This window comes from Triticum dicoccoides, chromosome 3B, assembly GCF_002162155.2.
Source record: "Triticum dicoccoides isolate Atlit2015 ecotype Zavitan chromosome 3B, WEW_v2.0, whole genome shotgun sequence".
Taxonomy (NCBI): domain Eukaryota; kingdom Viridiplantae; phylum Streptophyta; class Magnoliopsida; order Poales; family Poaceae; genus Triticum; species Triticum dicoccoides.
Window position 1 is genome coordinate 839,420,473 of NC_041385.1, and position 24,591 is coordinate 839,445,063.

Genomic DNA, 24,591 nt, shown 5'->3' on the forward strand with positions numbered 1-24,591 from the left:
CAGCAAAACAGAATTACTGGGCTTTGCTTAGGCTCCTCGTCAGCTCATATATCTTGGCACCTGGGGATTACTACACCAAGCACATCAGGATAAGCCCAAGGCCGGCCCACACAGCCAGGGCATCGAGTGGAGCCCAACCCAAGGTCACAGGAAGCAAATGGGTCAAGTAACTACTCCCTCAGTAAAGAAATCTAAGAGTGTTTAGATCACTAAAATTTTAGTGATCCAAACACTTCTATATTTCTTTAAAGAGGGAGTAGTATATAAGCGCTGCTCCTCTGCTAATGAAGGCAGCATAGAACAGATCCCTGAACCGGCCGGCCGTCATTGGGCGTGAACGTCCTTCCCACCTCCCTGGCTCTTCTCCTCGGATCCTCTTCTTACTTCTCAACACTTGTATCCTAAGCTTGTATCCTAAATTCGTGACGTAATCAAGAGTCCTGTAGTAAGTTTGTATCATTGGTGCACCCTCATTTTGAACGCTTAACTGTTATGTGCTTATATATATAGTACTTCGGAGTCCATAGTGTATTGTAGAGTGAATAATTACAGTATGTGTGTGTTGAGCAGTGAAATGTGTTCTATTACTCGGTCCAAGTTAACATCTGCTGAGTTTAATCATTGTTTCGTTATGCAAGGAGCTCAACATCGTCAAGCTTGCCCGAACTGCTCGGTGTCATCTTACCTTCAAAGATGAGAAGCCAAAGACAACGCGCTCAACCTTTATGTTCTTGGCATAGGATCCTGAGGAGTTCTGTGCCAAAAAGTAAAGCGTGTTGGCAATTTCAATAAAACCCCGATGAATAACAGGAACAAAAGGAGACATGGGGGAGCTCGCGAATCATCGAGAAACCAGCAGACCGATAACTTAGGCACACCATCAAGAAACCAACAGGGCCAAGAACTGGTAAAAGAATTAAGAAGGACAAATAAAACAATGGAGACAAGAACCAGTAAATTATCAAGAACGAAACACATCAAGAACCGATAAATTATCAAGAAGTAACAAAGAACAAGAACCGGATAAGGGCCGGTAAACGAAGAGGGCCGAGAAACACTTTTAGGTTTGGCTCGTTTGATCGGGATAGCGGTGAGAGGGAGGAGTGGAGGCCAACAAGTTTTGAATCATAAAGAAACCAAGATGCGAAAAACTGATAAATCATCAATAAATGAACAAGGCCATGAAAAAGTCATTCAACTTTGGCTTACTTGATTGGGACTAAGCGGTGAGAAGGCGGGAGGGGGCCAAGAAGTTTTGAATCGTTAAGAAATAAGAAGGTTAAGCATTCACAGATCATCAAAACAAGGGTGCCAAGAAGTTGAAACATAGGTACAAGAAGCTACAAATAATCAAGAAATCAATAGTTTCAAGTTGAGGATAATCAAGACACCAAGAGATTAAGGAAGTTGAGAATCATTAGAAATCAGCAGGTCCAAGAAGTTATAATCATTAGGAAACCAACAAGTCTAGAACTTGCCAAATCGTCAAGAAACTAGTTGGGCTAAGATTTGCGAATCACCAACAAACCAACCTGCCTAAGACATCCAAATCGTCAAGAATGTAGGTTAAGTACCGATAAATTATTAAGAAACTAACACTCACGCTAGCATAAAATTTACAATTTAATTTTGCGTTGTCGGTATGTTCTCTTTTCTTGTATTGCAGAAATTTGGGCTAAATTTTAGATGCACAGTTAGTTATCAGGCAAGCAGGGTGGGTCCAATAAGGGTGTGTTTGTTGGGGAACGAAGTGGAATGGAATTTGATGGTTCCATTCCACTAAATGAGCCGGTTCCGTTCCTGTGTTTGGTTCAGGATGATAGGTATAATTGAATGGTGACATTTCAGTGTTTGGTTGGTGAGATGGAATGTAATGGATTTGGTTTTCCTCATATCTCTTGGTGAGATTACCTCTCAAATGCATATATACAACATGAAAAATTATATGGCATTTCAATTGTATTTGTAGCTTAAATAATTTGTGGTCCACTCACAATCATAACAAAGTGGCCTCATATCTCAAAAAGTTGAAGTCAATTGAAGATAAAACAAGCATTGCTTGTTTTGATAATATACAACTATCTCCTCTAAATATGACTACAAACAAAAAGAATAACTAGCTGACTCCAAGCACTAAAATCACGATTAATGCTAATGAACTAGTTGGCTTGTTTCCATTGAACTAGAGGACTACAAACACCACATCACTAGATCGGAGGAATAACCAGTACATTAAAATTAATCCTCCCAGTCCTAATAATCCTACCTCCTAAACAACTAAACAAAAAGAACAAAAGAAGATTTGAGAATAACCGAAAGTCACTCTTGCAAGTCCTAATCTAAACAGGCAGACAGATCGTCCTCCTCCTGATTGCCATGGAGATCAGGTCCCCGTCGCACCAAACCAAGAAGGTCGCTGCCTCCCCTCATGTAGATCAGCTCGATGCCGCCCTCCAGCGGGCTTGTTGTTGCCGCTCCTCCAACAGATTAGGTCGTTGCCGCACCCAATATGTGAGGTTACCGCCACACTTTCAGCCTATCGGGTAGCCGCCTGTCAGAAAAGGAGTTGAGGAGATGAGGTATTCCCACTATCCCCAACCACCAGTGAGAGACGGAGCAGATGAGAGGCCAAGGAGAGAGATGCGAGAGGAGAGAAGTGGCGGCGGTGAAGGCAGAGAGTTGTGAGAGGAGAGGAGAGCTAGGTAGAGAGACGTGGGGGACCCATGCTTCCGCATGGTTCCTCCATTTTGAAGGAGCGAGTTGGTTCGACATATAAAGCAAATATGCCGTTCCGGAGAATGGGTGGATTCCGGTTCATCAACACAACTAAACACGATAATGACCTCTAGATGCGGAATGAACCTGTATGTTAGTCAAACAAACACACCTAGATTAATTAATTTAGACTAAGCTTGGATACTTATTTATAATTACAATTTATCCTTTTGACATTTGATCTTAAATACTATTTCTGTTATTACAGATAATGACTTGGTAAACATATATTATTTTATTATACATTCTTAGCACAAGTCAATTTAACTAAATTTGAAGCATATATTATAGTGAGCGAGATGTAGTTGTTTCTTTTCTGAAAATTGCCTTTTATTAATTTTTTTTGGGTTTATCCATTTTTTAGATTAGAGAATTTTTAAAATTATTCATACAATAATCTATGGCCTTAAATGAATTGCGCGTGCGTGCGTGCGCTCGCTCTCGCGCGCGCGCGCGCGCGCGCGTGTGTGTGTGTGTGTGTGTGTGTGTGTGTGTGTGTGTTGATATTTGTCTCTATTATAATTTTCAAAAATATCATGGTAAAGAGTTATAAAGTTGACTAAGGTTTCTAGAATATTTGCAAATTTTGTGTGCAACTAAATTATAAGGTATTGTTATGCATGTACTCCCTCCGTTCCAAAATAAGTGCCATGGTTTTAGTTCAAATTTGAACTAAAATGACAAGATTTATTTTGGAACAGAGGGAGTACTAACTAGAAAATTGTAAAGCACAGAAAATACATATGAGGGCTTGTTTCATGGTTCTTCCATGGCCAAACACAAAAAAACTCCAACGTCTGTCACTTGACTCATGCACCACCACAACAACCACCAAAGAAAAATGTGGTGGGTCACCTCTTTACCTGAGCTCGACGTGGCTCCATAGCTGATGCGCAGTTTTTCGGACCTCCAAAGTAGCTTAACAAAGGTGAAGCCATTGCCATTGAAAGAACCTGGCCAAGGTAGCACCCCCGAACACGCCATAGCAGTATTGTTGGATATGTGGTGCACTTTGTTCTATGGATGGATGGTTGGATATAGGGCATCGTACCAAAATATTGCGAGGAGTATTGCGTACATATCAGTGTTGTTGTGAATAAAATAAGGTGAGGAGTCAATGGCAGCAACAGGACCGACGAATGAGATCCATTAATTTTTATATATGCAATTTCAAAAAGAAATCAGACCCTGAGAACGCTCCTAAGAAGCCCTAGCAAGATAAATAAAAATTACAATGGGAAATATATGACATAACTAAATAAAGGGAGAGTAAGCAAGCACAAGTACAAGTACTATGCATGCAGATTATGTTTGTTTTCTTTCCTCGATTCACGTTGCTTTGTTACTCCTCAAGAACATTGCAGCAGGTGAGAAGTACCTGAACAAGACTAAGAGGGCGAACGAGGAGGGTGAAATAGCTGGCTATGCTGCCGAAGATGTCCTCTCTCTTGCCATTGTTGCTGAGGTCATACATGTACATAGCACCCCACTCAATCATATCAATTCCGCATTCCGTGACCGAGTAATATATGCAGTTGCAATCGATAGATGGAAGATTGTCGGCATCAACGGAGAGACACCTTCAATGACCGAGAAAGAGCGCGCGGCAGCCGATGCCCTCTACGGGTTCCAGCACATTCCGCTCAACATTCACCCTGTAAACTTTGGCGGCTCGCCACCCTAGGCGAATCAAGAGCAGCTCCCCGGCAGTGATGGAGCCAGGAAAAAAATATCAGGGGGGCCGAGTGATGCTAAAACTGATCGGGGAGGGCCAAATCCTAAAAAAATGAGTTTTTAGCAGCAAATAACCAGTAATTATGTACTGTTTATATGAAAATTAGTTTGAAATCCTGGTTGTTAGGGGGGGCCAGGGCCCCTGCTGGTCCCCCCGTCTCCGCCACTGCCGGCGGAACACGCAGCCGGTCGACCGGCTGTGAACGTTTCCCAAAAAAGAACTGATTGACCCCTTCCGATTCTTTCCTCAGGTTAGTACATGCACGTAGAAAAAAAAAGGACCGATTGATCGCTTTCCATTCCATCACGCATGCATTCACGCAGCGTGTTCCAATTTCCAAGCGGTGGCCGACGCTTGTCTCTTGGCTCATCGCCACTGTGCGCATGACGCTTCCTTTTTCTTCCCCCCTAAATCGGTTTTTCATTCCTAAATCAGTGAGGTCGTCGTTCGTCCGCCAATTTCAATTCCCGGCGGCCGGTGCAACGTCGCTTTGCTCTCCATCCATCAATAATTCGACCCTCTAAGGTATATCTTATATTAATTCATATTGCGGCTCCTACTTTCTAGTCTCCTAGATGAATAGCTCCCAAAATCTCAGGACCGGCCATGTTTATTAGTAGAATAAAAGTGGTAGTTATGTTCGACTGAAATCCTAACTATGGTAGTTTTTATTGAAATGCTCAGATTTGAGGCCCTAGTTTTGACTAAAATCATGTGCTTATTTTTGTTATTTGTTGTACATTTGGTTTTTCTTTTGAAAATCATCCATGGTTATCAATATGATGCCCAAGCACGATCTTTGCCCTGATTGCATTATGGAAAAACGCATCCAAATATTCGTATTATTATTGAGCTCGGACACCCCGAAGTCATTGCATGATATTGAACTTGAAGAGTCTTGCACAAACTTTCTCTCTTAATGGTTCATGAGATGTTCAGGTATATGATCTTATTTTTGAATTGAGATTATAATATTAACTTTGCGTCTTTGCCAGATGGTGTAATGTTTGCAATGGATATTTTCGAGCATGTCCAAGAAGTTGATTGTTATCCTATATCTTCATTGCCTACCACGTTTTATTTACTACTCCCTCCGTTCCAAAATAGATGACCCAACTTTGTACTAAAGCTAGTATAAAGTTGGGTCATCTATTTTGGAACGGAGGGAGTACGAGTGTGACTGGCTGACAAAGTTGAAATTATTGATGAAGAACTATCTGAGGTAAACAATGATTCGGAGAGGTTAAATGATTTGGCGACATTATGCATCGAGAAGAAATTATTGGATGATATTGACATTGACCCCATCATAGTTGACTTTCCATCGAGGATTGTTAGAAGAAATTTTTAAGGTAATATGTATAAATTATTTTATATACATACAGATTTAGATGCATTTGAGTGTTATCAATAAATATTTTATATATATGTATATTCATTTTTATTGTTATGTCATCCATATTAAGGGCCCCGAGTTTTAGTCTCGCCCCGGACCCCCAAAATCTCAGGACCGGCCCTGAAATCGGGCATTATTCCCCTAAACGAGCAGAATTAGCAAGAAAATGGCAAACACTGTTCCATGTTCTATCATCCAAAAGTCTGTGCCGGCTTTGGCTAGTGGTGCCAGTTTACATTCGCTGCGTCTAGCAGCAGTGGGCAGTGGGCGTGGAATGATGGAGTGGGGTGCATGCTTTGCTTTTGCACAGGTGGGTGGACACGGAACGATTGAGATGCTTTTTTTTTGGGGAAAAACTTCCCTACAGTAGTCTGATGTGTAGCATTCGTCAGACTGGTCAGTGGCCGTGGATTTGCCTTTAATCTCACAGCTCAGAGAAGCAGTAAAAATCCTACGCAAGATATTTTTCCAGACTGCCCAGTTTCACGCCCACGCACCGCTAATCTCTCCTTCACCCAAATCAATTGCCTTGAACCGAACAGACCCAGCCCCCATCTCCCCTGCCCCGTCTCTGCTCACAGCCGTGCTCGCGATTCCCTTCGCCGCCCCGGCCCTCTCCCATGGCCAGCATCCTGGCCTGCGTCCGCTCCACCTAGCCGGTATGCCGTCCCGTTCGGCGGCCGAGGCGGGAGTGGCGCACGACCTGCCAACCGATGACCTCGCGAACTCCCTATCGTATTTATCTCAGCCAGGGCCATGCCCTACTCCACTTGCAACCGTGGCCTGCGGTCCACCTCGCCGGGGCGCCAACAAATTAGCCATGACGACTGGACTACAACATGATTCGCGGAGCCCATCCCAATATGGCCTAGGGTTTGAGTTGCCTCTCGTGATACAGTACAATTCATGCATTGCTTGTTAATTTTGGCCTAATTGTGTTATCAAATTTGTGTGGTCTCTCTATGTCAATACTTCGGTTTATTCCATGTATGTGGGCGTGAAATCACATTCTGTATTCACTAAATCAACCACAATTTTCTGTACAATTGGTATGTACATCATATGAATATACTTTCCAGTTCGTGACAGTGCTAGTTTTTTGTCCAATTTTGAAATTTCCATGCTTCCAAGTAACACTACTTATGTATCCAGTGCCATTTATTCTTGCTTCTACAATGTAATATATTGCTTCGTTTGGCTAGATAATTACTCCCATGCATGAACAACAAATTCGTTGAAGTTGTATGTGTTGCTGGTTAATTTTGGCATAATAGTGTTACGAGAGTTGTGTGATCTCTTTGTGTGAATACTTTGGTTATTCTTTTGTCTGCGGGTGTGAAATTGTAACCTATATTCTGTATTCCATCACTATATCATCAACAAATTTCTATAAATTAGTATATACATCATACAAATATGCCTCCCCAGTTGGTGTAAATACTAGTTTTTTCTTTCCATTTTCAGTTTTTTATGGTATTGAGTGACACTACTTATGTACCCAGTGTCATTTCATCATGCTTATACAATGTAATAATATTGCTTCGTTTAGCTAGATAATTGCTTAGACATGGATGAAGAGCAAATCCGTTAAATGTATATGTCGACGACATAAAAGATGCATCCTCATGTTGGTCGCAAGCTTATTGTCTCATTATCAATATATTATTCTATGCTTCCAACCAAAATGACTAATGTTGAGTTACCATATTTTCATGCTTCCTACATTTTGCCTTATTGTGTTTAACAAATAAGTTTCTTAATTCTAATGTATTGCTTTCATACAACTGTTTTTAGCAGCCATCTTCATGTCTCTGTTCATTCCCTCAATGGGCATATCTTCATATTTACTAACATATTACATTTCTTATGTTGTGTTGACCTGCGACAATGAAGCAGGCTGAAGCAGAGGATATGCTCAAAGGTACACGCGTCACCTCCATTCTTGCCATCCACGGCACCGCCTATGTTCTCTTCTGCAACAGCAACCCTGATTCGACCCCCTGTGTCATGCTTCCAACCAACCTGCACCGGCCCCAGTCCTTGCTGTTTCCATTTCCAATGTTCTATGCTTCCACTTAAAATGAGTCATATTAAGATATCGTTTTTCTTGCTTCCTACATATGGGGTTCTTATATCAAACTTCGTGTGCTTTTTTTTGTTTATGTGGATTGCTTCCATACTTCATGTGTCTTAGTTTACAAATTTTGTTCCTGCCATTGGTATCACCATTGAAACATGTTCTCATATTATACTACAGATGTTTCTTGGTTCTAGGTCGTTTGCTTCATTTTTCAATTGTTCTAATTTAGTCTTATAATTGTAATGCAAACATTATCCGGTTTATTAGTAATGTACATGTAGTATTACAGAGTATTCTTAGAAATTCTGCTCTTGCCATTGGTATCGCCATTGAAACATGCTCTCATACAACTGTTACTTCTTACCTTTGATACATATGCATCATGCCTAATTGACATATGCTTCAAGCAGTTGTGTGCTGGCTTCAGGGCCCATAGGTGCTGGAAAGGCAGGTATATATGTAGTAGGTGGCTGGTGCAAGCACTCGGAAACAAGGAGACATTTGGATCTACCTCACAATGAACACGACCAAACGCTAGATGAAGGGAAGCGAGTCTCTAGCTAGTCTACAGGAAACATACAGTATGGAAGCATCGTACTATTGGCGACTTGAAGATAATATGTTTTATGAACGGACAGAGCAAGGAAACTAATTTATGTTATTTTAGGTGCAAACTAGTTTTGCGATGGAAGCACTTTTGTGTTGGATGGAAGCAAAGTTTGTCTTGTGTCGAAAACAAAATAAAATATATATTTGTCTAAGATTTTCCTATATGGAAACAAATTCTTGGATGCAAAAATTTATTAGATTGAAGTAAAGTTCTTTGACACAATTTTTACAGGTCCAAACAAATTTCAGTTGTAATAGAAGCAAATTGTGTCGTTGATGGAAGCAAACCTCTATTCTGTTGGAAGCAAAAGTAAAGAGATACACTGGACATTAATTTCATTACATCAAAGCGATAAAAGCAAATTTTATTAGAACCCAAAAAATTCATTAAATGTAGTTTTTCCAAGATAAACAAGTATGGATTAGTATCAGAATTTTTTTGTCTTACTTGAGCGATGGAAGCATCAACTCAGTTCTAGGAAGCAAGGATCCCAGAAGTTAACAACTAATGTGTGTTTCGGAGCAGTTACGCCAATGACGTAATGAAAGCTTCGAATCAGTTACACCAATCACGTCATAAAAGCTGGATCAATTGGCTCGTACAGATCCACCGTCCATAAGCTACTAATCCTACGGCCATGCAGTGGTCTGATGGGAGGCTAGGCATCAGTAGTCTGATGCCTAGTGGTCCTTTTTTTTTTTTCGGGTGAATGATTGGGATGCTCTCGATCTCGATCTGCACACACTTCTCTATATAAACCCTGCCTTTTTCTCTAATTCCATTCCGCTTAATTAGGCGTACGTCATTTGCACAATGTTGGTGCGTGCAAGCTGGACGCTTGGGTTGGTACTGCTCTGCTCACGTTGAGAATGGGATGGATGGATCTTGGATTGAAGAAACTAGCTAGTGGACAGGCTCTGTTCGGGAATATGAGTGAGTGGGAGGAGCTAAACAGAATAGAGAAATGCAGCAGCAAAGACGGAGACCTTGACCTGACACCCCACTGCCACTGATTGAGCCATCTCATCTTCCTTCGCCGCGTTGGTCGTTCTCGCCCATTCTCAACCAGCTGCAGCTGCATCTACGTCGGCTGCTCTTCTTCTATCTCCCCGTTGAAAGCCTGCTGCTGTTCCATTGCTTCAGCTACCTGCACTCTCAGGTTTGTGTCCCTGTCTCCACTTCAGTTGTCGCCTTCTAATTTTATAATTTCACCGGATTTGGATATTTATACTTTATTCCCACTGATTAGTAATATCATTTGACTGGCTTTGGATCTTGGGTTGGATCTGGATTCCACTGGCTTTGGATCTCGAGTTTATATTATCTTTCATTCAAAAAGAGGGATCTGGATCTAGAGCACGGTACCTCAAGTTAATTAACTCTGGATTTCCCATCACTTCAGGTGGATCTAAAGCAGGCCTCCAAGAGGAGCACCCACGCCTGCATGGAAGCTGTTTCAGTTAATCACTCCAAGCTCACCCTTTCAAGTTAACCGCTCTTCCAGCTGAGGCGCTACTCTGCTTCTTTCTGGAGCATGGCTACAATGGACGCTGCTTCCGTCACCTCAAGCTCTGCTTTCAGCTGATTACTCTTCCAGCTCAGGTGCAGATTCTTACCTCTTTTATTCTTTTACACAAAAAAACGTTGGGAATAAAAACCTGTTTAAACATTTCAGGTGCATAACTAGAGAGTCAAAGATACATACTTTTCCATCCATCCTCTCCGCGTTGGTCTTTCTCACTCCGTCCATCCATCCCTGCCGCTGCCGCTGCTGCTGCTCCACCATCTCAACCGACGTGGGTTGCTCTTCTCGAATCTCTCCGTTGAAAGCCTGCTGCAGCTTCGTTTCTTCACGCACCAGCTCAGGTTTGTCTCCGGTCCAGTCGTCTTCTAGTTTTATAATTTGCTCGTCTTCATATCAGATGTTTATATTTTATTCCCTCTGCAGGTTAGTTATATAAGTCGTAGTATAATTTGATTGACTTTGGATCTTGAGGCGAATCTGGAGTTTACTGTGGCTTTGGATCTCGGGGTGGATCTGGATTCTGTTTTTTATTTCAAAAAGAAGACACCAACTGGATTTAATTAATTCTGTATTCTTTGAACGGTGCATCATTTCAGGTGGATCTAAAGCAGGCCTCCAAGAGGACCTTGTGGGATGTTTCAGTTAGTCACTCTTCCAGCGAAGGTACAGATTCTTACAGCATTATGCCCATTTACTCTGAAAATCGTTGAAAATCAAAAAAATCTGTTGTTATGGTATGGACGGACTGTTCAAGTCTCTGCCCCCATTTGTTTCTTGACCTTTTCGCTTGAAATTCCTTTCATTAAGCACGTTGTTTAAATGTTTCAGCTGCACTGCAAGTATAAATAGAGAGCCAAGATAAAGCAAACTTGCCCATCCAGAGATGGCTGGAATAATGGTGAGCGCTTCAACTGGGGTGATGAACTCTCTTCTGGGTAAGTTGGCCACCTTGATGGGGGACGAGTTCGCCAAGCTAAAGAACCTGAGGAAGGAGGTTAAGTACATCAGCGATGAGCTGAGCAGCATGAAGGATGCTCTAGAGCGTCTTGCAGATGTGGACGAGCTAGATATACAGACTGCAAGGTGGAGGGACGCGGTCAGGGAGATGTCTTATGATATCGAAGATATTATTGATGACTTCATGTGCAAAATTGGGGAGAAAAGCAAAAAATCTGGCTTTGTCCACGACACCATTCAACGCCTCAAAACTGCAAGGGCCCGGCATCAGATTGCTGGCCAGATCGAGGACATCAAGAAACTTGTGTGTGAAACAAGTGAACGGCGTGAAAGATACAAGCTCGATGTCCCCACGTCACGCAACGTGGCAGTTGACCAACGAGTGGTTGCACTCTATGCAAGTGCAGATAAACTTGTTGGTATGGAGGGGCCAACTAATGAGCTTGTCAGTTGGTTGAAAGATGAGGAGAACAAGTTGAAGGTGGTATCAATTGTTGGTTTTGGAGGTTTGGGTAAAACAACACTTGCCAATCAGGTATACCATAAGCTGGAGGGGGAATTTCAGTGTGGTGCATTTGTGTCGGTGTCTCAAAAGCCAAATATTCCGAAACTTCTGCAGAGTCTATTAACCAAACTTGGATGTAGACAATCTTTTCATGACGCTGAGTTAACTGTTCTTCTCGACCATGTCATAGAAAATCTAAAAAACAAGAGGTAGTTATTTTTACTTTGTATATTGCTTTTGTTCACATGTGCCTTCGATACTTAAATTTCCTTAAAAGATTTGATATTATGTTCTTCTATACGAGAATTATTATTTAATTTGATAAGAATATTCTCATCTACGTTGAACCTTTTGAAATATTTGATCTTTTTCTTAATTTACTTACCACTATACTGATTTTCTTGCAGGTACTTGGTTATCATCGATGATCTATGGGATGTATCAGCATGGAATATTATTAAATGTGCTTTCCCAGAAAATAATCTTGGTAGTAGATTAATAGTAACTACAAGAATCAAGACTGTGGCTGAGGCATGTTTCGGTCACCACGAGCACATTCTTGAAATGAAACCTCTAAGTGAAGAAAACTCAAGGAAGTTGTTTTTTGATAGGATATTTTGCCCTGATGGAGCTTGTCCAGGTCAACTCAAAGATGTTTCAATTGAGATTCTCAAGAAATGTGGTGGTTTGCCACTTGCAATCATTAGCATATCCAGCCTATTAGCAAGTGAAAGTTCTCACCAAAAGGAGAGGTGGAAACATGTACAAAATTCTTTGGGGTCAGTGTCAGGCACAAATATCACCTTGGAAGCAATGAGACATATCCTGAACCTTAGCTACAAAAATCTTCCTCACCACCTCAAGACATGCTTCTTGTATCTTGGTATGTTTCCAGAGGACTCTGAAATACATATGTATAAATTGGTAAGTCTATGGATATCCGAAGGTTTCGTCAGTAAGGCACGTGGACAAAGCCGAGAACAAACTGCCATAAGTTATTTCAACGAGCTTGTCAACAGGAGCCTTATTCAACCTACTTGGTTTGATACGGATGGGTCAGTGATAACTTGCAAAGTACATGATATGTTGTTGGATCTTATCTGGTACAAGTGTGCTGAAGAGAATTTTATCACTGTGGTAGACAACCTAGAGTCCGTTACAACACAACTTCGAAAGCCCCGCCGGATGCTCTTCAACCTGGATGGTGCAACATTGCCTGGGTTCGTTAGTATGTCACAAGTGCGATCATTTGCAACGTGTAGAAGCTCTATGAATATACCTTCTCTTGCAGAGTTCAAGTATCTTCGAGTTTTTATCGCCGACTTCTATTCTAGTTCTGCTGATGACAACCGGAAAATCGATCTGACAGGATTGTGTAAGTTATATCAGCTGCGACATATACAGATTCATCGCAGTGATAAGTGCCAGCTACCAGAGCAGATTAGAGGGCTACAAAAGTTGGAAACATTTGATGTAGATGGGTCCTGTATCCCAATGGATATTTTTCACCTGCCATGCTTGTTGGATCTGCTTGTTCCATCCGTTAAAAGGCTGCCTGAGGGCATTGGTAAAATGAAATCCCTACAACGTCTGGGTCATTTTGACACGCTGCACACCTCACTCGACAGTATCAAGGGCCTAGGGGAGCTCACGAATCTGACTTCTCTGCATCTCAAAACCGGTTTTTCTGAAGACGTGGACATGGATGTTCTAAACTCTTCTTTGGGAAAACTCTGTAACCTCGAGTTTCTGCTCATATCATCACCTGGTGATTCTTGGATACCTGAGGCACTAACTTTGTCGCCTCCTCCCCCCAGCCTTGTGAAACTCCACATGATGATAAGTTCCCACGTCCCTAACTGGATTGGGGAACTCCATAACCTCCAGACCTTGAATCTCACTGTTGAGAAGCTGGACAAGGATGGTGTTGGTATTCTTGCAGAGTTACCAGCCCTCATCAACCTGCGGTTAAGGTTTGGTAGAGCCCTGGAAGAAACAATTGCCATTGATGGGACAACATTCGCAATCCTAAAGCGGTTTCATGTCTGCTGCGAGACGAACATGCCACACTTGACCTTCCAAGTTGGGGCAATGCCTAAGCTCAAGAGACTCTCTCTATGGTGGAATCAGGACGAGAATGCCCCACTTACAGGTATCGAGCACTTGTTAGCACTTGAAAGAATCTCTGTACGAAGGAGTGGCACTGAATCTGAACAGCGAAGTGCAGAGTCTGCTATTAGGAGCGCTATCACCATGCATCCCAACCATGCTTATATTACAATCGATAACAAACATTACTGATGTATGATAATCCTTGGCATCAGCCACGACCAGCAGCTGGTACGTTCAAATTTCCACCTCCAATCTCCAACTTGTCTGCCTCTTATCTGTTACCCGGTAACTACTGGGTGATGCCCGTAGTTTGCTTTGTAGCTTGCCTACTGTTGTACCTTTTATTTACTACTTTCGCTTACCTTGTTTTTTGGGTTCTAGCAAAGACCTTTGTAGATATATGCAGATTCAATAACTAGAGATATGCTTCACTTAAATTGAAAATTCAGAGCTCTAACCGACATTTCTCTGAACATTTGAGTTGTTATCATTTCCCTTATGAATGGTGATTAAACAAGTTTTTGCAAATGTCTTGGTGGAATGTTCTAATAAGATTTGAGGTGCATGTATATAGCTTCAAGTAAAGTATTTTAATTTTATATGTTGGCCCTGTTAGATTAGTTAGGTGAACGAGTAATTTCCTTAGTTCGACATTCTCATAGATACTGATTTTCAGGGAATGAAGTGGAAGCCGGTTCTTTTCCTTGGAGCACGAAGATGAGATGCGTGGAGGAACAGTGAAGTGTCGCCAAACTTTATGCTGCAATGTAGCCGATGGCAATGGATTACTGCATTTTATTCCCGCCCCGAATATGGAACTATCACTTTGCTTTTGTTTTGCTACTTATGTCGACGAACTGTTTCTATCCAAGATTATGATCACTGTGTTGTAATAAGGCTTTATGGTCGGCAGGAGTTGACACTTGGTACTAGCCAGGGATTATATGTTGTATGTATGTTTGCTTCTTGCATCAAACTGATGTGCCCTTATTTGTATTCAACTGAATATTTATTCCTTGTACTGTTTGCAGCTCTCAGAAGGATGGTCGAGATGTTTGTATTCCACTACATTAATTCCTATATAGGCGAGTTTGTGTTGGATCGCCTGATGTTCTATCCTTTGGACATTGATATCACTGTATATTTTGTGTAGACACACGTTGTGCAGACAGCAGAGCATCTGGGCATATAGCAGGGGAAAGTTTCTGAAGATGCTTTCTAGACAGATGCAACCAACCTGAATAGTAGGCAGTAACGGATCGTATGATGAAGCAAATTGATGGCTGCCGGGAATCGAACCGATGAAGAAGCCGACTCCGTGTGGCCTTCGTCGAAGCGTTTCCTTGTTGGTTGATGAGCAGCAAAATGCACAGCCTAAAAATGTTTCAGTATCTCGTAAAACAGGAGAGGCAGCGACTTGAACAGAGCATGTTCATGCACCTTGCCGAATTTGTTTGTTGCTAGCTCCATGTGAAAATGCCATTAGAAGTTGTTCTACCTACACAGGAGAAGATGCCAAACAACGTTGGCTTATCAGTGTGGTTTCCTTTTGTTTTGGAACAAATCGCCTGCGATCCATGCATTGCCTAGAAATCTTTCAGTGTCTGCGGATTGGTATGCCTTAGAGAGGTTTCAGTATCCAGTAAGGCACTAATAATAGTGAAGCATACTAGCTCACACAAAAACTAGTATTCGGACACCCCAAAACCCTGATAACCTTTCTTGGTCTCACATCTCGATCATGGTGACACATACACAGTGGACACTGCGCGATTGCATTGGCCCCCAGAAATCTGTCGTCATACCGGTTTCTTCTCAGGCTAGCCCCAGCCGACTCTCAATTTCTATTTGGCGCTTACGACAGCCATCAAAGGCCTAATCGTACACAACACACATCCCCTTCGATAGATATAAATGGGTAAGCCCATCTGAGGCTCGAGCGAGAGCTTTTCGGCCGGATTTTGGGGAATATCCTATTCAGGGAATAGCCATCAAACACGTACCCACATGCATCTCATCCTCTATTTGGGGATCCGGCTTGCCTGCTCCCTTCCCATGCTCCCATCCGTGCTCCCACTTCATCCTACGGCTGTCCTTTTTTCTTTTACCTTTCTAATCTAATCATCTCCCCCCTGATTTTAAGGGGGTGGGGCCTGGCCTTATTTTGTCCCAATCAAATCAAGCCATGTACGCGGGAGCACGGATGGGCACACGCGCGGGGAGCAGGCAAGTCTCGTCCCTATTTGGGCAGCCTCATTCCCGTTTTTTCCTCACAGATTCCTTCCCTGAACCAGTTTCTTCTTTTTTTTTTCCTCAGTTTTTTCTTCTGATTTTCTTCTTTCTTTTTATGTTCTATTCTGTTCTTTTATTTTATTTTTCCTTGTCTCTTTTCCTTTTCTAATTCCTAAACTGTTTTTAAAAATCACATTTTTTGTAAAATCATGAACAATTGAATTCATGTTTTTTGAAATAAGAACAATTTTCAAATTTACAACGTTTTTTAAAAGTGGTCAACACTTTTCAATATCAAGCACAATTTTATAAATTCATGAACATTTGTTTCAAACTCACTAAATGTTTCTGGAAGTCATGGACATTTTTTCAACAGATGAACTTTTTTCAAAATAATGAATATTCATGAATTTCTGAACATTTTTGGAACTCACAAACATTGTCTGAACTACATGAAAATATTCTGAATTTGTAAAAATAATTTAAAGTCGTGAAATGTTTTTGAACTCATGAACATTTATTAATATTGTGAACTATATTTGAATTGACGAACCTCTTATGAAATTTGCGAACATTTTTTTTATTTTGCAAAAATAAATTGAATCAACAAAATAGATGAACATTTTTTGAATTTGTAAACACGTTTTTGCAAATTCACAAACATTATTTGAATTTACAAATATTTTGTTTTTCAAAAAAAGGAAAACAAAAAAACCGGAATTTGTGAACATTTATGAAAATTCAGAACTTTTTGAAATCCCAAATGTTTTTAAAATCAAATAAAAACAAAAAAATAAAAAATACATAATGAATAAAAACAGGGGCGGTCACGCCTGTAGTAGGCTTGCCCGAAATATGTGGATGGCTGAGCGTTTGCTCGCCCGACCCCCTCCCCCGCACAGGTCCGGGAATAGGATCACTCCTGTTTTGGAAGCTTTGGCAAGCTTCTCCAGTTTTTTTTCTTTTTTTCGGTTTTGGTTTTATGGACCGGTTTAGCTTGGTTTTTCTTTTTTTTAACACGTGACTTTCAAATTCATGTTTTGTGTTACAAATCCATGAACATTTTTAAAATTTTGTGATTTTTTCTAAAATTCATGAACTTTTTCCAGATTCACGAACATTTTAAAATGTTGTAACTTTCCCTCAAAACTTGTGAGTTCATTTATATTCGTGATTTTTTATCCAAGTTCGTGATTTTTTCTCAAATTAATGAAATGTTTCCAAATTGACGGAACCCGCAATCTTTTTGGAAATTTATGATTTTCTAAATACAAAAACTTTTCAAAAAAATTAATTGTTTTAAATCTAAAAAATCTAGCTCACGAACTGTTTCAATAAGGTCAATTATCAAGTGAACAAGTCAAGTCAAAGGTTAACGTGTTTAGTCAATGGTCAATCGGGCCAATAAACAGATCAAACGAAAGATGGGGAAACTCAAGCGAGCCATTAGCTCGCGTTGGTGGGCTGGCTCATGTCACACAGTGTGTGAGCTCATTTATTCTATCCTTATGTTTGCTTCCGCAACAGTTGCACACCTGATTCTTTTTCGCACCGGTTATGTCATCACTGTTTTTTTACATTTTAGGGCCGAAATCACGCTCGGTGTCACCACCCGCATCAGAAGTTGTTATATTTAGATATTAATTATTGTTTATAATTATGCATTTTATATCCAATCTTTATTTAGATCTTCGGCACATAGGTGCCTCCACCCAGATTTTGGTTCATCTATTATGTTTGTCGAACTAAGATATGCTTTTATATCAAATTTTTTTATTTCTACAATGCATTATCATCAGTATGAATGTTATGATATTTTTTGCTCACATTTTAAATTTAAATTTAGTTGATGATTTTTTATTTTATAAGACACTTAGTATTAGGATAGAAAGCTTCATCAGTATACAATTACGGTATTGTTTGTTAAAATACATTAGAGCTCTCAAATCGTATTTTGTCATTGGAGCGTGTTACTTTTTAAGTTTATTTTAGTTTAAAAATCTTCTCATAAATTGTGCATATATTAGAATAGTATATATGCAAACTGAAGCATACCCAAAGAATTTTTTTTCTAGTTAGACATATATAAGACTATGTACATCGGTTCACATCCATTGTTATATCCTCATGTATCTTAGTAGAGCATTCTACAACATAAGAGTTTTTAACAAATATTAGGATCAGACTATGTGGTTGTTAGATGTGTAAATGTCAAACAAGAGATGGGTCTGGGAACAATTTGATACCCGAGGTGCGGGTACGGGTACGGGTATGGGCGAAAAATAATGAGACGGGTACGGGTTTGGGCGACCATTACCCGCACCAGAATCCGGCGGGTCCCATGTTGACCTAGGAGTCCAAGTGGCTAATTAGCTGCGCTAAATTATAAGAACTATTTGTGGGTGTTATTTTTAAATTAATTTCTTAATTATAATCATAATTACGGACATTTCTTTAAGTTCTATGAAAATGCGAACAATTTTTGGAAATCTCAAAACATTTTTGAAAAAATAGGAACAAACTTCAAAACATGATTTTTTTAAAGTTACATGCAACTTTTTTGATGCCTTGAATTCGTCATACAAGACCATGAAAACAAATTGGCACAATTCCAAGGATGTAGAGAAACAACATGCTCTTAGACAGAGTCTTTTGCCCTATCCTGCCACCCTCCATTGAACATGGTGTAATTGTGAACATTCTTGAAATGCCCCCAACTTTTGCAGGCAGGTTGGCATGCCCATCGTAGGCATCCATGCCAGGTTTGAATGATTTTTGATACGATATGCAAGTTGCGAGATGTCCGACCATTTATCGATATTTTTTGACCGAGAAAACAACAGAAAATACAAAAATTGTCAAAAAAAGAAAAAAAATGGCATGCTGCCTTCAATTGGTTTCATTTTAGGGATGTCGAGAAACAACGCATTTCGAATGGAGCCTTTTGGTCTTTGAACGTGCTTTCTAAATTTTGTTCACTCTTTAAAAAAATGTTCTTGTATTGACACTCTGGGCAACTTTGAAAGACATGAATATTTTTATGAAATTTCTGTACTTTTTTTAAAAAAATACGAATATTTGTGTCTTTATGAACAAAATTTGAAAAAGCAAATATGTTCTGAAATTTTGAACAATTTTTTCAAAGCACGTGCATTTTTTGAACAAGTGAAAAGATACGACAAATGAAAAACAAAAAAAAGGAAAAGAAACTTAAGGCAAACAGAAAAAAAATACTGGCTAAAAGACTGGGCCGGCCCACCTGAGCCTTCGAGCCATCGATATTGTGAATCTCATGGAAGGTTCCTGGGCGGTCCATCTGGGCGTTCGAGCCACTGGTATTGTGAATCTTCTAGAAGGTTTTTGGCTGATTTTGCAAACGTCCTAGAAGGTTCCTAAACCGGGTTTTCTTCTTATTATTTTTTTGTTTTTGGGTTGATTTCTACTCTTCGCCTTTTCCCTAGTTCTTTTGTGATTTTCATTTTCATTTGGGGGGGAAATGGTAAATTTTAATAAAAATTCAACATATTTAAAAAGTGCTCATTTTTTTTGCAAAAATGTTGGAAAATTCTAATTTTGACTATGTTTTCAAGAATTGTCTGTATTTTACAAAATGTTCAGAATTTTTAAATTTCTTGACATTTTCCACAAAATGTTGGGATTTTCAAAATTTTCATCACGCATTTAAAAACTCTTTGTAATTTCAAAAAACTGGATTTCTAAATTTTTTGTGTTTTTAAAATAGTCCAGAGTTTCAAATTTTGGTTGAGTTAACAATTTTCAAAAAAGTTTCAGTTCGTTTATTTTGTTCTCATTTTTTAAATGTGTTCCAATTTTTCAAAGATTATTTGTGTTTCAAAAAAATGTTCCATCTTTGAAATAGTATTTACAGATTCAAATAATGTTCACTTATGATATTTTTTGTGGGTTTAGAAAAAGTTTGTGTTTTGAGTTTTTATTTTGAAATTTAGAAACATGTTTCTGTTTTAAAAAATTGTTCACAGAATCTAAAATGTATTTGGTATTTCCTAAATGTTCACATTTTCAGTGAACATTTGAATTTTTGCTGGTGCTGTGTGTCCATAAAGAACTCGCGCTACAAGTTGCTAGCAGCCCTTGTCACGTTTGATTTTTTTGTTCAAAAGGACCCTCTGGCCAACAGAATTGCCAAAAAGGACCACTCGTCGAAAATATGGACAAAAAGGACCCCCTAACTAGTGGCGGCAGGCGCGGCAGGCGACAAATGGCACCTGCCGCCACGACAGGAGGCGGCGGGCCCCGCCACCACGGCAGGAGGCGGTGGCACGGTGTATAACGTCGTTCGTACAGTTCCACGAGCCAGGACGGAACGGGGCGAGCCTGGTGGGCCTCGCCGCCACTAGGTGAGGCGGCCCCTCTTGCTCCTGCCGGTCGTAGGCCGACAGGCCCTGCTGCACTTGCGACGTGACTGTGGGCCATGCCGCCACCGGGTGAGGCGGCCTCTCTGCTACAAGGGAGAAGGGGCATTGACGGCGCTGATTCTCGTGTGCGACAGCGACACTGACGGCGGTGATTCTCACGCGCAGGAAAATGCACGCTGATGCCCTGCTTTAGGTTCTTTCACCCGGGAATCAGTCCTGCTTTAGCTTCTTTTGCCTCAGCGGATGGGACAGCAATGTGAGAATCACTCTGGCTATTGCTTGAGCGGATGCAACGGCACTATGGGAATCAGTCACTCGCTGCGGGAATCCGATGCTGGAAGCTGTTGTGCCGACACTACAGGGATCCTAAAATTTCCTGCTTAATTTTCTCGCCATAATTTATCGTCTGAGCTTATAAAAAGAGACACCGAGGCTCTCGTCCAGCCATCCTCGAAATCGCCACTGCACAAAGTGTGTAACATATTTTTTCAGTCGGTATGAGTTTGCCTTGCTCGGATCAAAGCATTAGGCCGAGGAAAAATGAAGAATGCAAATTTGCCTCTGGGGGTGGCAGTCCTGTGGTGTTGGTGTGGCGATCTTTGCAAGGTGAAGGAGGTTATGGATTTTTCATATTGGTTGGGCATGAAGTTTTTCATGTGCGCCAATTATGAGGAAGAACCACCCATAGCTATTTTAGAGTACCGGTATGCTTTAACCATCATAAATAGATATTGTTGGTATTTTGATAGATTCTTTAATAACATTCTTGTTTCTTTTTGTAGTCTCCTCCACCTCTGTGCATGTACTATCGTTGGATTGACACGGAGATGCCGTCTTGGGCAGTGACTGAGATTTGTCAAAGAAGTCGCCGTGCGTGGAATAGTTTCTATGCGGAAGAGCGACGCGAAAAGGCGGAAGCTGAGGAGAAAGCAGAGCAAGAGAGAGAGAGAGAGAGAGAGAGAGAGAGAGAGAGAGTTAAACGAATATTATACGGAGCAACACCGTTTTTTTTCCAGGATTTAGGAAAGAAAAACAGGGAAGAGGCTCGTCGCATGGAGGAGCAGGAACGACAGCGAAAGGAGGCCCGTGAGGCGGAGAGGCAAAGAAAGAAAGAAAGGTCTCGTGAGGCCAAGGCAGCAGAAGAAGCTGGCGATGGAAAAGGAAAATATCCACGTTGGACTCAGTAGATTCCTGTGGTAGTATTTTAAATTTCGCAATCATTTGTATCTTTATTTCTACAGTTTAATGTAGCTTTATTTCAGTAGTTAAATGTAGCTTTATTTTAATTTTACGATGTATCTTATTTTCAGTTGTACCGTGTCGTAATGGAAAAAAAATATAGTTTTAGAATAAAGTAGTGGCATTTTCTTTCCCTCCACTAATATCGAACATCGTGCAACAACTATAAAATGAAATTAAGATAGAACATAATGCTCTACAATAAGAGAGTACAAACTAATAATGCAAGTACATCTGAATTAAACGGTAAAACTGGAATACAGCTTAAAAACTACATGAAGGCATCATCGTCATCCTCCGTCAATGCAGAACTCTTGTCCTTCGAGAATGCAGAACTCTTACCCTTGGACGATGCAGAATTCTTGCTCTTCGAGGATGCAGTACTCTTGCCCTTAGATGATGCAGAACTCTTGCCCTTTGACGATGCAGAACCCGGAAGCGGCGGCATGAAGATATCACCTTCGTCCTCGCTCTCTTCAGTCCATAAAAATGGATGCTTTTCTGCAGTCGTTGTGAAAGTTTCAATCTTCGGCTCGACTACCTTCTTCCACCTTGCATGCAACCTAAGAAGTTCTTTACTACCTCCTCATAGGTCCTTTCAGGCCACCCAGACCTACGTAATTGGTGAGCCAACTCATTCATTATGGTGTCACTACCGGTGAGTTCGTCCCATGGAACTATCCTATTGTCCATCCTGAAATCGGTAGCTAGCCTCAGAAGAGTCCTGCTCATCCCAGGGTGAAAACAATGATCGAAAGGATAATGGGACATCTCGAATACACTACACTCGAATGCTTATCCACCTCCGTCTGAAGGGGGTTTCATAGGTAGAGAGGAGAAAATGGCGGGAAAGAACGACTGCAGTATGGCAGGAAAGGGTTGGCGGGAACATATGGCGGGAAGGGGTTGGCAGGAAATGGGTGACAGGAAGATATGGCGGGAAGGGGTTGGCAGGAAACGGGTGGCGGGAACATATGGAGGAAAAACGTTGGCGGTAAAATATTGAGGGGAAAGGGTTGCGCGAAAACATAAACCGAAGAGTGGAGCGGGATAGTATGGCGGGAGATATAGGCGGGAAAAATTATTCCTGACTGGTGCATTTTTATTTCAGCATACATAGATGTTCAAATCGAAAAGTCTGATACTGACATATGTAGATACAATGGGTCGCCCACGTGGATAGATGAACCACCCTAGTTTACTATGACCACCTGGCCTTTTCTTACGACCGGAAAGCGACAAGCGATTAGGTGGCCGAGTTACACAAAGACCGCGACCGTACTCCAATTCGGCTTCATGTGTCTGCGACTCCTGCGTAGGTGGTGAAGTCGGGAATCCTTGTTGCGAACCTGAAGTGTAATTGTAGGCGTATGGTTGTGACTCCGCGGGGATAAAAGATGGGCCAATAACATCCCCACCGAAGAACTCTGTAACTAATGATGTAACCGTGTCGCCATGATCATGTGATGCTCCCCGGACGCCTATGTTGATGCCACGTTGGGTGTTCTCATCGTCCCAATTAACATCAGGTATGCCCTGTACATAGAAATATTGTAAACAAACTGTTAGAGGATAATATATGTTATCATTATAAATGCATTAAAATGTAAACATGACTACCTGATTAGATCCCTCGCCTGTACTGTCTAGCCATTGTACGTGGTACTGGTTTAAATCTGGTACACGAGTCTCCTCGGGCATGGAGATCCCTCGCATGGAGAGATACGACTTAGATCCCTCAACTTGGGTGTATGTGTCATATCCTGTGTACGCATATGGGTTAGGGGAAAGAGTCTGCTCGGGCATCGAATCCAAGCTCGTGCCATGGTCCTGAGATGTCTGCCCCTGACGAAGCTGCACCGAAGAAGAGCTATGTATTGGCAGAGATGAGTCATGTCGTGGCAATGTCAGTTCTAGTACTCGGACCCTCCCCCCCTCTGCCCATGGCTCATACGTGCCTCGCTCGGTCTGGACGACGGCGCCGCACTCGGTCTGGCTGACCTCGCTACCGGCATGTTGTACGCTCCAGTGACAACGTCGTCGCCTCTACCGCATCTGAACTTTGTTGCCATGTATTGTTGAAAACGTTTGTTGAATGACTTGCGAGCTGGGCCCTGGGCCGGCATGCTTTCCGCAGCCATCTGCCCTACTTCATTGCAACTTTCAAGCTAAACAATATTTGGATGTTATTTGGTTCAAATGATTATGAAATGATGGACCTAAAAAAGTTACAAGTGATTACCATATGGTCACAATAGTAAGCTGCATGCAGCTGAATATGTCTCCGCGCCTGCTCCTCCCGTGTGAGATGTGTTGGTATAGTAGCTGTCTGACTGACCAGGCTAGCACGTGTGTTGATGCAGTACCACTGCTTGTACGCTTGATCTGTACTTCCATCGTACGGCCTGCAAAATTAAATAATTACATAAACCGTTGTGATGAAAGCAAAGCATCTTCACGCATCGTATGATCATCGTAATAAAAGAATGTAAATAAAATATACCTAAGTTGATGCACTATATCTGCTAGCGCTTAATTTTCCCACTTGTGTACCCATTGAATGTTGTGTTCCCTCCAGTCGTATAAACTCCAACCCCTGCCCATATTGGTTAGCCTGCAAATTATGTAACAAAGTGTGAGTTTAGTAAATTAAAAAAGACACTAACTATTTAGGGATGTCACATCTTACTTATGGGTTTCCTCATCGATATGTCTTGGAAAAGGTGGTGAAATTTCTTGATAGAAACCGAACTGTCTCATTACACGCTCTGGGTTGTAAGGCTCAACACACCACAGGAACAATAAGTTGCAGCGAGTCAGCTAGAATGCACTATCGCTCAAGATGCCTGGTTTGAAGGTCGAGCATCAAAGACCATTTGTAGCTGGTCCTGAGTCCACGGGTTCCATGTGACTTCTACATCAAGTATCTCAAACTGCTAGTGGTACATAGGGTAACAATTTTTCGCAATATCTGGAGACCAACATTTACGTGCCTTTGTCCACCTAGTGGCCATAGTTGCACTGCCAC

General features: G+C 41.3%; 1 protein-coding gene across 3 annotated transcripts; it reads left to right on the forward strand.

The window, feature by feature from the left end:
• The first annotated feature begins 9,489 nt into the window (after positions 1–9,489).
• LOC119278817 (disease resistance protein RGA5-like) lies at positions 9,490–14,763 on the forward strand. 3 transcript variants are annotated; one of them, XM_037560157.1, is made up of 7 exons: positions 9,490–9,755; positions 9,999–10,198; positions 10,272–10,462; positions 10,718–10,784; positions 10,950–11,792; positions 11,991–13,923; positions 14,372–14,763. In XM_037560157.1, the coding sequence occupies exons 5-6, from the start codon at positions 11,005–11,007 to the stop codon at positions 13,882–13,884; spliced, it is 2,682 nt and encodes an 893-aa protein (XP_037416054.1). In that variant the 5' UTR covers positions 9,490–9,755; positions 9,999–10,198; positions 10,272–10,462; positions 10,718–10,784; positions 10,950–11,004; the 3' UTR covers positions 13,885–13,923; positions 14,372–14,763. The 3 variants fall into 3 exon arrangements, with proteins under 3 accessions (XP_037416054.1, XP_037416055.1, XP_037416056.1); XM_037560158.1 differs by having other exon boundaries at positions 10,284–10,462; XM_037560159.1 differs by lacking the exons at positions 9,999–10,198; positions 10,272–10,462.
• The last annotated feature ends 9,828 nt before the right edge of the window (positions 14,764–24,591 follow it).